The 12,731-nt window shown below is 39.8% G+C and overlaps 1 protein-coding gene across 1 annotated transcript in view; it reads right to left on the reverse strand.

Annotated features, from left to right (window-relative positions):
- Window positions 1-4,666: 4,666 nt before the first annotated feature.
- LOC108414402 (ribonuclease inhibitor-like) overlaps window positions 4,667-12,731 on the reverse strand; it is a 51,568-nt gene continuing 43,503 nt past the window's right edge. Inside the window, exon 13 of the mRNA XM_037543606.1 lies at window positions 4,667-6,930. Within this exon, the coding sequence (XP_037399503.1) occupies window positions 6,407-6,930 (524 nt within the window). The 3' untranslated portion in view covers window positions 4,667-6,406. The remainder of the gene's footprint in view (window positions 6,931-12,731) is intronic.

Below are 12,731 nucleotides of genomic sequence, written 5' to 3' on the forward strand. Positions count from 1 at the left end.
GCCTTGCTTAAGCAAATTTATCCAAAGAGCTCAATCTACTCAACAAAAAACTTCAATCAGCTCAACAAACATAAATCGCTGCTAATACCCAAAAAACCTTGAGATTCTTCCACCAGACTGAATCCTGCAGAACAATATGGCTTACCATATCTATGTATTGACACAGCTCACTCACCCAAACCCTTCAGTTCTACAGACTCTAACTAGAAACTCTCTGATAATTTCTTAAAACTCATTCCAGTATTCTAATATGGTTCATCCATATCATCATACATCTATCCTGCATCATACATGTTTGGTCAGTACTTTGATTAGCAGTACCAGACATCAGTAGTTTGACCACACAGCACTGCTGGTCAAACTAGATCAACTGTTCAGGGTCCCCTTTGTCGTATTCTTCACTTCATAATGCACCAAATATTATCAGTGGTGACAGGTCTGGGCTGCAGGCAGGCCAGATTAACACCTGGACTCTTAATACGGCACAGTGCTGCTGTAATACATACAGAATGAGGTTTGACATTGTCTTGCTGAAATAAACAAGGCCTTCTCTGAAAAAGACGGTGTCTGGATGGCAACAGATGTTGCCAAAACATGTATGGATTGTTCAACATTAATGGCGCCTTCATAGATGTGCACGTCACCTGTGCCATGTGCTCTAATGCACCCCTAAACCATCATGAATACTGGCGCAGAGAAAGTGGCAGCATTTCTGGATCCTGTTTAAATATGATTATTTCTGTGGTTTAGAGTTTTAACGTGCATTTGTGAATGCAGTGACAAACCGTTTCACAGACAGTAGTTTTCAGAAGTGTTTCTAAGCCCATGCAGTGATTTCCACTACAGAATTATATCTGTTTTTTATCCAGTGCCGCCTGAGTGTCCAAAGATCAAGGCCAGAGAATATTAATCTTTGGCTGTGTCCCTTACATACAGAGATTTCTCCAGATTCTCTGAATCTTTCAATGATATTATGTATTGTGTACGATGAAAAGTAGGAGTTCTTTGCTATTTTACATTGAGAAACATTAACTTTGAATTGTTGTGGTAACCCCTCCTTCTCAAAGACTCCGCCTCTCTGAGATACTCTTTTATACCCAATTGTGTTACTGACCTGTTGCCAATTAACCACCACTTTCCCAGCCTTTTGTTGCCCCTATCCCAACTTTTTTGAAACATATTGTTTGCATCAAATTAAAAATGGGCAAATATTTTTCAAAAAACAATAAAATTTCTCAGTTTCAACATTTGGTTTGTTGTATTTGTACTATTTTTAATGAAATATAGGATTGAAATGATTGGTACATCATTGCAATTTGTTTTTATTTACATTTTGTACAACGTCCCAACTTTTTTGGAAATGGGGTTGAATAATAGGGCATATAGTTTCACGGGGGGCAAATACATCATTGTCACTCAAATAAATAACTAAATAAATAAATGAAGTATCATTGTTTTCAAATGTTATTAATATTTCTATGTACCTGACACATCTACATACTCCTGTATATGAAAAACTGTGCGTATGTTTTCTTGTGTTTACTTGTACTTTAAGTAAGTGAATTTATATACATATAAAATATAAATATTTATACATACATATTAACAATCATGTGAAATCTGGTTCTCTAGTAGCAGAAGGTTACAGTTACTTACAATTTCAGTGCGTCACATGATCACATGCTGAAAATCGCCCTCTAGTGGTAAATGAGTGGAACATCCCAAAATGCTCCATGTACCCAGTGTCTGTCTCTCCCTCTCTCTCTCTCGCTCTCTGTCTTTCCCTCTCTCTCTCGCTCTCTGTCTCCCTAGCCTAAGCACATTAATAGTTTTCACATACATATATATATATATACACCCCCCCCCCCGTGTCTCATGACGGGTTTCATCAGCATCTCTCACATTTCCCTTTAGTTTAATCCACCACTGAGCCGAATTAACGAATCCATACATTCAGACACTCACAATATCTTGAGTCACAGAAGCTTACTGTCCATTACTATATAATATTTAATGAACTCACTGTGTGAAGTCCAGAGCGGTGAAACCTGTGAACAGCTCCTCTTCGCTGAGGGCGTCAGCTTAAAGTTACTTTCAGTTTTGTTTCTATTCAACACCAACAATATCGCCATCTAGAGGTTAGGTGGAAAAAACATCCTTCTCCCAGCAGGCCTCAGTATAAACAGGCCACATGCTGTCTCCAAAACAGTTTGTTGACAGGAGTTTTTCTCTCTTATGAGAATGATTTATTCTCTCTTAACATTGTGCTTGATTTAGTCGGTTATCCACTGAAATATTTATTCAGGTTTAGAACTGTGCTTATTTTGATCTTCATGCTCTTGTGAAGCTACTGTAGCGACTCAGAGATTAGACCACTAACACATATTTAATAACTTCATAAATGTGTCAGAAAAATAGAATTACAAGGAAAATTCATACTGACATCATCGTCTTGGTGGATCTCAATGCAGAATTGTAATTATGAAAACTGCACCCATATATGGTGCCATCTTTATTACTGTTACACTGTAAAACTTGCACTGAGTAATTTACTCAGTTTACTTGAGTGTATACAACAATAAAAATGTGCTGCTCATACTCAGTTCAGGGAATTTCTTATGGTGAAGTGATTTGAGGAACATAAATGATTTAAGTCAATTGAGTTCACTGAAGTCATCAGGTTTTACAGTGTACTATTAATGTAATTATTTAAAACATTTAAACATCCTGATACAACTCTTCAGTAATTTGCCTATCAATTACTCAGTACACAGAGCGGTAATAAGCATTCCCTCTATATTTATTTAATACAACAGTACACTTGGCAAAACGTTTGGTGTCTCCTTTCTGGAACTGCTCTGGAGAATTTTATCTGGTTGCTGCCCCCCCAGCAGCGAAATTAAATATCCCCGCAGCCTAAAACCACATTTACTGCAATGACTTTGACTTACAACAAAATATTTCAGGCATAATATCAAAATACAGCAATCAGCAGAAAAACAGGGCAGATATGACTTTCAAGTCATTATATACACGTACATGAAATGAAAATGAAAACGAGGCTTGGGGGCGTGGCTCCGTTCTACACTGCAGATAGTTAATTGGTCTTAACACCTGAAATTTTCACCAACTCTGAATTAAACTAACAACGGACAGTGTAATATTGTGTATGCACAGAGTTAAAACACCACCAACACTAGTCATTTAACACCAACACCAATTTTTTAACACTCCTGATTTTGCTGTGTACCCTGTCTGCAAAAGCTTGTGAAGCAGGCACAGCCAATACGTCTAAAGCCAAAGGTTTTAGGCTGTGATAAAAAGTGTCACTTCTTTCCAGCGGAAGTCTATGGCTGGCTGCTCTGATGTGGATGGTGCTGCTTCTGGTTCCTCTGGTAGCTTCCTGTTCTCCTCTCCATCATCTCTGGACTGATCCTCATGTTGTGATTGTGACTGTGTGAACTGGATCACACACTCCTCTGCCTCTTTCAGTAGTTCCTGTATATTTTCATCAGCTACATCAACAAGAGTTTCACACACAGTAGGGCTGACAAAGCAGGCAGCTGCTACAGGTGGTGAGAACTTTTCATCGGTTGAATCTAAAATGCAAGCAAAATGCTGGTTCACACTTCCTTGCATTTTCCTTGCAAGAGTGGCAAGGTCTCGATGGCTAGCGTTCTCTTCAAAGTCGGAAAGGTGGTTGAGCAGATCAAAGAGTGCAGGGACCACCAGGGACATGGACATGGTGTCACTCTGAAGGGTTTCAGTATGTTCTGCAAAAGGCAGCAGTAGTTCATGTGTTGCACTCTTGAACAGACTTGAGCCAGTAAACCTTTGCTTTGTTCCACTTGCAACTTTATTTTCCCAGGTTCAGTGTTGGAGTTGTTTTTTACACAAAGCCATCTACAATTTTTTTTTTCACTCAGAACTCTCTGCTCTCTTCTCTCTGACTCTCACACACTGACTGACTCACACTCTTAACTCCTCCCCCTTATCAACTCTCCAGCAACCTCTGACCCCTTTGTAAACAAACAAAATATAAATGCTATAAAAATATATGAAACAACTAAATATTCTAAAAATTGTGTACTTTTGCTTCTAACAACTTAAATATGCCTTGCGTAAATAAAATAACAAAAAATATACACAAGTACTGTATTTATGAACTGGAACTCCTTCCTGATATTCTTTTAGGCTGCAACACATGCAATGACTTCAGCTTTTGAGCAACCTGTCCCTTCCCATGTTGTTTGCAATTTGGCAGACTGAGTCTTTCACTTTGAGGAGGAGCGAAATGAGGTTGAACCTGCTTGACCAGCATGTGGGGCAGTCATTTACAACAATAAGGCCACACTCGTCCAGTAGCCTTTGTGCTGCAATGGAAGACCTGCGAAAGAGCTTTACCACTGACCACTGATCAAGGACTCTCTTGACACTTGATTCCTTCTGTATCGTGTGGATGACGAGCTGTAAGGTGTGCGTGACACACGGTGTCTGTTCCACATCCATGTCGACATGATGATTCCCAACGACAGGAACACAGATAAATGAGCATAAGTATATAAAATGGTTTTAAATGGATGTGGAGTCCTTTTCTTCTTTATTTCTATTTTCTCTTGTTATACAAAATTATCAGTGTAGTACACACACACACACACACACACACTACATTGATTGTCTATTTTATTAATTGAACTATCGTCTAAGAAGAATACAAACACAGTGAGGAGAAAGAGATACAGCACTAGAGCATACAGTCTCAGACATATATTTATATAAAAGCCGCTTCAGTCACGACTGCATATGTGGACATATTTCTATATTTGTGCTCTAAATTAGGTTAGTTCATCATTTATGTATGTTTGACATCAAATAGAGAACCTGCAGATAACGCCTTTTAAATTTGTGTTTTTCAAACTGGGAATGTTATGGAATACCATGCTGGGCTGAAGGACAAACAGCGTAATTCCTAGTCAACAGTGCGTTGTAGTGTCACTTTGTGCTATTAGTACTAAGATCTGGATTTTAATGTGTTAATAAAATGTACAAAGTTACTGACACTCTGGGTCACCTGTGTGTGTATTACAGGGTCAGAGCTGACCAAGGCGTGGAAAATCCCAGATTCACGTTGAGTGTTCATGGAACAGACAGGGAAGCTTTATGTCTAGGAAAAGCGTTCATAATCAAAGGTTTCTCATGTTTTACCAAACATTTGAGGTCTATTTTGTGTAAAATCATAAATACTTTTCTTTCTTTGTCTTGTTTTAAAACACTGACACCCATGCATATACAACAGATATACAGTGCTGTGAAAAAGTATTTGCCCCTCACCTGATTTCTTCTGTTTTTGCTGATTTGTAACATTTAAATGTTTCAGATCATTCAGCTAATTTACTATAATGTAAAGACAAAGTGAGTAAACAGAATGCAGGTGGACTTGCATGTGTGCTTCGGATCATTGTCCTGCTGCATAACAAATGCGCTTGAGCTTTAGGTCACAAACTGACAGACGGACATTCTCCTTCAGGATTTTCTGATAGAGAGCAGAATTCATGATTCCATCAGTTATGACAAGCTATCCAGGTCCGGCAGAAGCAAAGGAGCCCCAGACCATCACACTACCACCAGGTTTGACTGTTGGTATGAAGTTCTTGTGGTGGAATGCAGTGTTAGCTTTACGCCAGATGTAATGGGACCCATGTCTCACATAAAGAGCCACCTTTGACTCATTAGTCCACAGAATATTGTCACAAAAGTCACCTAGATGTTTTTTGTCAAATGTGAGACGAGGCTGTGTGTTCTTTTTGGTCAGCAGTGGTTTGCGCCTTGCTACTGTCCCAACAATGTCATTTTCACCCTGTGTCTCTCATTGTGGAATCATATACATTGACCTTAACTGAGGTGAGTGAGGCCTGCAGCTCTTTAGATGTTTGTCTGGGTTCTTTTGTGACCTTCTGGAGGAGTCGTCAATGTGCTCTTGGAGAAACGTTGGTAGGCCGACCACTCCTGCATTCTTCCTTCAATAAAATAATTTAAAACCAGCATTTTGTGTTTACTTAGTTTTCCAGTATCTAATATAAAAAGTAGTTTGAAGATCTGAAACACTGACGTGTGACAAATACGAAAAATAGAAACTGAAGGGGCAAATACTTTTCATGGCCCTGTAGATACAGTGTCTATATACTGGGCCTAGATGGCCTCTACCCCTCAGAACTACCAGATACCAGGGTGGTTTCTTTCCACATGCTAATACTCTTTGTTCATCATATTGTCCACTTCATTCACCAACGGACGGAACTAAATTCCTAGGATGTGTCGGCATTGACTCGATTCTAATTAAAACTATGTACATTAAACCACATAAACCTGATATTTTTATGGTTTGTGTTTCACTCAGGAGGAGATTTTATTTTAAACACCCTGAGGAGCTGTAATCAATATTAAACCCAGCACAGAGCGGTTCAGTGTATGTGGTGCTGAACGTGTGAAGGTGCGTCAGTGTTTGATCATCAGAGACTCTGTAGAAGGACAGAGAGCCGGCCGGACAGTCCACATACACTCCTACTCTCTCACTGGACGGACGAGCAGAGAGTTTAGTGCTGTTCTTATTGTGACGGACAGAGTAACTGTTATTAGAGCATCTCAGACTCCAGGACTTTTCATTCCGTCCAAACCGACAGTCCTCACTGTCTCCTTTCCTCCTGATTGATTTATATGCTACTGATATATAAACCGTCCCGCTCCTCTCAGCCTCCCAGTAACAGCGTCCAGTCAGACTCTCTCTACACAGAACCTGACACCACTCATCAAATCTCTCTGGATGATCAGGATACGAGTGATCATCCCACACACGCTCCACCTTCCTGTTCCCGTCAGACAGAGTGAGAAATCTGTTCACTGTGTTTGGATCCAGAGTGAAGTCACAGGAATCTGCACACAGGAAGAGACATTAGAGAGAGAGAGAGAGAGAGAGAGAGAAAAAAAAAAAACACACACACACAACAGACAGAGAAGGAGAGAGAGAGGAGACTGTGTTTCGCGAGCAAGAGTGTGTGTGTGTGTGTAAGAGCACGGGTGTTGGTTTGTGTAGTTTTGTAAGGACCTCTCAGCTGATGTGAATGGTTTATGGTGTTTGTCTGAATCTGGTTGAAATATAGAAATGCAGAAAAAGGTTGTTTAATATTCATATTTAATTGGCTGTGTTTATTGATGTGTTTGAGGTTAATGTGGTCTGATGTGGTCAGCATATTCTCCGTTTTCTCTCGTAGGCTGTGGCGTATTCAGCCGTGTCCATTCTGATAAGGGAGGTTTTCTTTTGGATCACAGAGGAAACTAAGAACTAAACATGAACCTGAAAGGAGACAGAAAACGTGTCCTGATGCCCTGAAAGTGGTCATGTCTGAGTTTCATTACAGTGGAAAGGTTTTCAGTATGAATGATATTACTCTCTCATTTAGCTGGACACTGGGCAGCCACTTCATTCAGTCCACCTCCTAGTTTCTGCACTCAGGGTAACAAAGTATCAGAAGAACAGATGGACTGCAGTCTGTAACTGTAGAACTACAGAGAGAAACTATGTGGTCAGTGGAGCTGATAAAGTGGACAGTGAGTGTAGAAACAAGCAGGTGGACTTAATTAAGTGTCTGGTCAGTGTAATGTGTGAGGACAGGCTGATGTGCTCATTTTAAAACGGTTCTCTGTTGTTTTTGTGGTTCTAGAACTAAAAGTTTCTGATCTGCTTTATTTCTGTGTTTGTGTTGACGCTGCTCTGGAAGACGAGTCTCTCTGGAGACCTGATGACCGATGACCCTGTTAGCCCATAATGAAAACCCCCCACAGTGGCAGGAAAACCCATCTGTGTTTATCTGCTATAAGGAGCTTTAATATGGAGATGCAGGGAATTTAAAGATGAACATTCACTGTGAATGAAAACAAGATTAACTGATGTTTTCATTTCTAGTCTTTTTCTGAAACTTCCACATTGATCCTCATGATCATATATTTACAGAGAGCAAATGAGAAAGACCAACTACAACCACAATAACAGCGTCTGACGCAGCCAGTCAGATCACGGTTGGAACCACGTTCTGGATTTTATTCCTGTTTCTGGAACGCTGCTGAGACAGATGTGTTTCAGCCTTTACTGCTTTGAATGAAGCCCAATACAGTGTTCTGCTTAATCAGCACATCCTGGCATCGTACCACACAGTCATGTCTGTGTTTGTGTATAAAGTGCCAGTAAACCATCTTTGTCCTTCTAACACAGCGTAATGACCTCATTCCTGTACTGTTAAATCAGCGTCCTGGTGGAGCAGGTACGACCTTATGAACCACATTCTTACTGCAGGCGGGAAATTAACACGTCCCTAAATACCAGCGTCAGGTCAGGTTGACGTGTCCAGAGTTTAAATTGGTCTAGAAGAATCTGAAGCGATATTTTTAAACATTTCCAGCTTCTCTTTAGAGCAAAGGGAAAGGTGGTCCCTGTAAACACGTTCTAACTGGTTTGATACGGAATGTCCTCATAAGACTTAAAAACCTGCGTGTGTGTGAGTGTGTGTCCTGCAGCGGATCGGTGGCGTCCTGAGACGGTGACCTGAGATGAGCTAACAGCTAATGTTAGCAGCCATTTAGACACAGTAATAGTGGTTTATAAGCTGGGTGAATCTTCAGAATGTGATAAAAGCCTGAAACAGCATGTTTCTCTCATCACTCACAGTTTATACTCCACACTGCTGGACGGCTGGATGTGCAGAGCTGATAAATGTGGCTGGACTCTACGCTCAGGTTACGGTTCTTCTGTGTTTGTGTTTTGTGCTGCCTTCTTTAAACTATACAGGGGGGCTCATAATTAGAAACGCTGGTGTGGCGTTTCCACAGTTAGCAGAGCTGGACTAAGACTAGTTCACTCACTCTACGAGTAAATAAAGCTGAGCTGAACAGCTGAAGGCCTAAAGGTGCTCTGAAGATTTAAAACATTGACCAGGGCAGCGTTTAGAGTAACACCTGTTCATGATCTATATGTGAGGTCTAGACTGACGTTTTAATAAAGTGATGTTCTAATTACATTCGGTAACATTTATACTACAAAAATCAACGGTGGCATTAAAACAGTTTGGTTCTTTTACTCGTGTGACGTTTTACACACCTTGTAGATTTTAATATGAACACCAGCTTCATTCCGTCTGTCACTAATAATAATAAATGAATTGGTTTGATCAGATAAACACCACTGAGGTGGAGCAGCTTAACTCAGAGGCTTCATAGGAGTTCAGCACCGTCACTGTTACACTATGAATGTGTAAAACTGATTTACAGGCTTGATTTGTCTCATTTATTCTGACGTATTTTTCCTGTTACAGCAGCACAACTGAAATACGGAGGAGACTCGACCCAAAGAACCCGGTCTGTAGTGTAACTGAACAGCACAATGGAAGAAAGACACATAGATGAGTTCAAAGGTGAGAATGTGTCTGAAGGTCTTTCTAAATGTTTAATTGAGCTGTAAGAGTGTCAGTAACAGTGGAACACCTTTTACTGTGGATGATATTCGACCAGTTGATCTCAAAGGGGGTTTAAATGGTTTAGTAATTAAGATGAAGGTTAGAGTTGATTAACCAACAGTAGAATGAGGTGAGAATAAATGTTCAGAGAATCTGTTTGAGAAAACGTCGCCTTATTTTCATTTCATTTATCTTTTTCTCTGACGTCTTTTAGGCTGCGGTGTATTTACAAAAGTAAATATGGAGAAAGGAAGTTTTATTCTGGAGTATGAAGGACGCAGATCACAGGAGGAGATTCAGACTCTTGGGGAGCGAGATTTCAAACACAGTGGGGAAACTGAGCTCTCAGATTTTATAAAGTAGATTAATAAAGATTCTGTTCTTTCACTTTCACTGGGCATTTGGTCAACGACGGTCCAGATCCCAGTTAAAAACAATGAGTAAATTGTAGTAAATGGTAAAAACACCTGTGTCTGTTCAGTAGATGTGACTAATGTCCAGTTTATGAGAACCTGGTTGGGTTTAAAAGAGCTGAACGTGGCACTGTTTAGACTTTTTTTGTAGTCAGTCAGTGACCTGCTAGCTTAGCTGATCTTTGCCTGGTTGAATTTACCGGCCGGTGGCCAGTCTGAGCCCCTACACATAATACTTAGTATCCAAATCACATCCACAAACTTTATCATTATTTATTATTGATTATTTTATCATTATTTACTATTTACTGTTACTTTATCATTATTCATTATTCACTGTTACTTTATCATTATTTATTATTTCTTAGGATTCTTAATATATATTGATGGAGCTCAGTCTTTCTGTATGGTGATGGTCTCACTGTCTCTATAGAAATCAACTCTCTAATCATATCAAACAACTGAAACCTGGAGTTCTGGTGATGCAGAAGGTGGATTTTACTGTGTGTCCAGGGTGACTGATGATGATGATAAAGCAGTAAATTGACCAGTAGCCTGTTGCCCGTGCTTAACTGGCTCAAGGCTTCAAGCACATTGAAAGAAACATGTTTTAACGTGAAATTAACAGATTTGTGTTAATTCTGAGGAGGAACCTGGTGTTGACAGTAATGCAGAAATGTGAAGATTATGTGCAGTATTCCTTAAATACGCCCCAAAGCCATTATGATGACAGTTTGGTGGGGGGTGCGGAAAAGAGCCTCTTTCCCACAGGAGTCAATATCACAAAGATATATGTGTAAATGTCCCACCAGCCCTCATCTGAGTAGGTTTTCAGCACTAACAGGAGAAAGATGGGATAAATATTGACTGACAGGATGATCTAAACCCCAACCTGCAGGCTGAGGAGCTCCCATTTGAACATGGCAGCTGCATTTTGTGTTTACTTGTGTGTCTTTATCTTTATTAAAACTAGTTGGATTATCTGAAACATTTAAATGAGACAAATTAACAAAAATAGAAGAAATCGAGTGAGGGGCAAATACTTTTTCACAGCACTGTGAGACAAAAGAGTAACTGGAGATTTCAAATAATGTAAAATGCAGATGTTGCACCACTGCACAGGTTAATTCAGTTCCATCAGCAGCGCTGACAGATAAAAATAAATGAAATAATCAATAATCAATCAAATACCTCAGTCGATCCATCGTGTACCAAGATGATCAATACAGGCTAAAATCTGTTTATTTGTAGTCGTTTCCATTTTAATGACGCCTTTAAAACATCCTAATTAAAGTGAATCGTGTTGGAGCTAAACGTCCAGTGCAGTGTCTGTCAGCTGAAATGATCCATGTTGATGCTCCATAGAAACCAGCCGGACTGTAGATCAGCTGCTGATGGATTCACTCAGGGGGCTTATTCGTATTGGGACACAGCCGATTTGGAGTTCACACAGTTAATAATAGCCTGCTTTATCGTTATTAAATTAAACATGAGCTCTTAATGAGGTTTCATTTCTAATTAATGCAGAATCTGCACTGTGTATTTATTTATTTATTTGTGGAATCTGATGTATTTTTCCACAATTCCTGTTTTTTTTATCCCTGTTTTCTCCCCTGATAAACTACCTGTTAATGCACTGGATCTTCTGACTGGTTCTAACTGGTTCCAGTGATCTGTGAGCTACGCTGCTTCACGCTAAAAGCTCAGATAAGACCACCCGGAGCAGCAGAGAACAGCAGGAATAATCTTACTAAATTAATCTAATTAAATCATTTGAACTGTAATAATTCTAGATTTGTGATTTGCCCAAATATATTTTGCTGTAACAGACCAGTAACGTTGAGTTAGCTTCTAAAAACAGGCAGTTAAGACCAGCTAATTAAAATATCTAGCCAGTGATTTTTATCATACAGTTCATTTAGTTAGTCTCGTTTCTGGTCACCGTCGTTTGTGGTCAGTCAGTGGTGTTGATATACCGTATATGGAGCCTGTGTAGTGGAGCACCTTCTGTTTGTGTTTTTCTATGTGGGCTGCGTCAGTAATTAGGATGGGAGCAGGCATATATACAAACACCTTGGGGTCCTGGTGGCAGGTTTTGGTTCATTGCTGCTAGGCTAAGTCGATGGGTGTCTTTGTGTCGGCGTTCCGTGTTGTTGGAACTGCAGGTTCAGTCTCGACTACGTTGATCCAAGTAGCCTGGAGAATCAGCAAAGTCAGCACCAACTGCAGCGTCCAGTTTACAGCGCTGGCCTTAGTACCCCAGACTGACTACAGCGTACACCCTGGGCCAGCTGCTGTTCTCTTAGCACTTTAATTATTCCGTTTTTATGAGTTTTAATTGAGATTTAAATTAAATTTAGTGTGTTGTGAGCCACTGGCCAGAGTGGGTGCATTGTTTTAGTTATTATAGTTATTATTTAGTTATTATATAACTAAAGCAATGCACAACTACACTGTTATCCGATTTATTATTATAGTTGCGTACATGTAATGTTTTTTCCAAAAGTAGTGGGATTAAGAATTAAATCACTCCACAAACACATAATCCTAAATTTATTGTAATGATTAATTTGCATGTACAGCCAAAAGTCTGATCCAAGCTCCAAGTAATCAGGCATCAAAAAAACAGGTCACCTGTTGTAGTTTGAAATACTTTGGTTGCAACGCTATAAACTGTTCCATGCATGACTTTAACTAACAGCCATCCGCACTCTTTCATATGTATTTTTTTCATCCCTCGTTCCTTGTATCGACTTCCATAGTATCCGCTGCGCAACTATCCTGCGTTTCCTTCAGGAAAGGCACATTTCTAGTT

This window comes from Pygocentrus nattereri, chromosome 12 (assembly GCF_015220715.1).
Source record: "Pygocentrus nattereri isolate fPygNat1 chromosome 12, fPygNat1.pri, whole genome shotgun sequence".
Classification (NCBI taxonomy): Eukaryota; Metazoa; Chordata; class Actinopteri; order Characiformes; family Serrasalmidae; genus Pygocentrus; species Pygocentrus nattereri.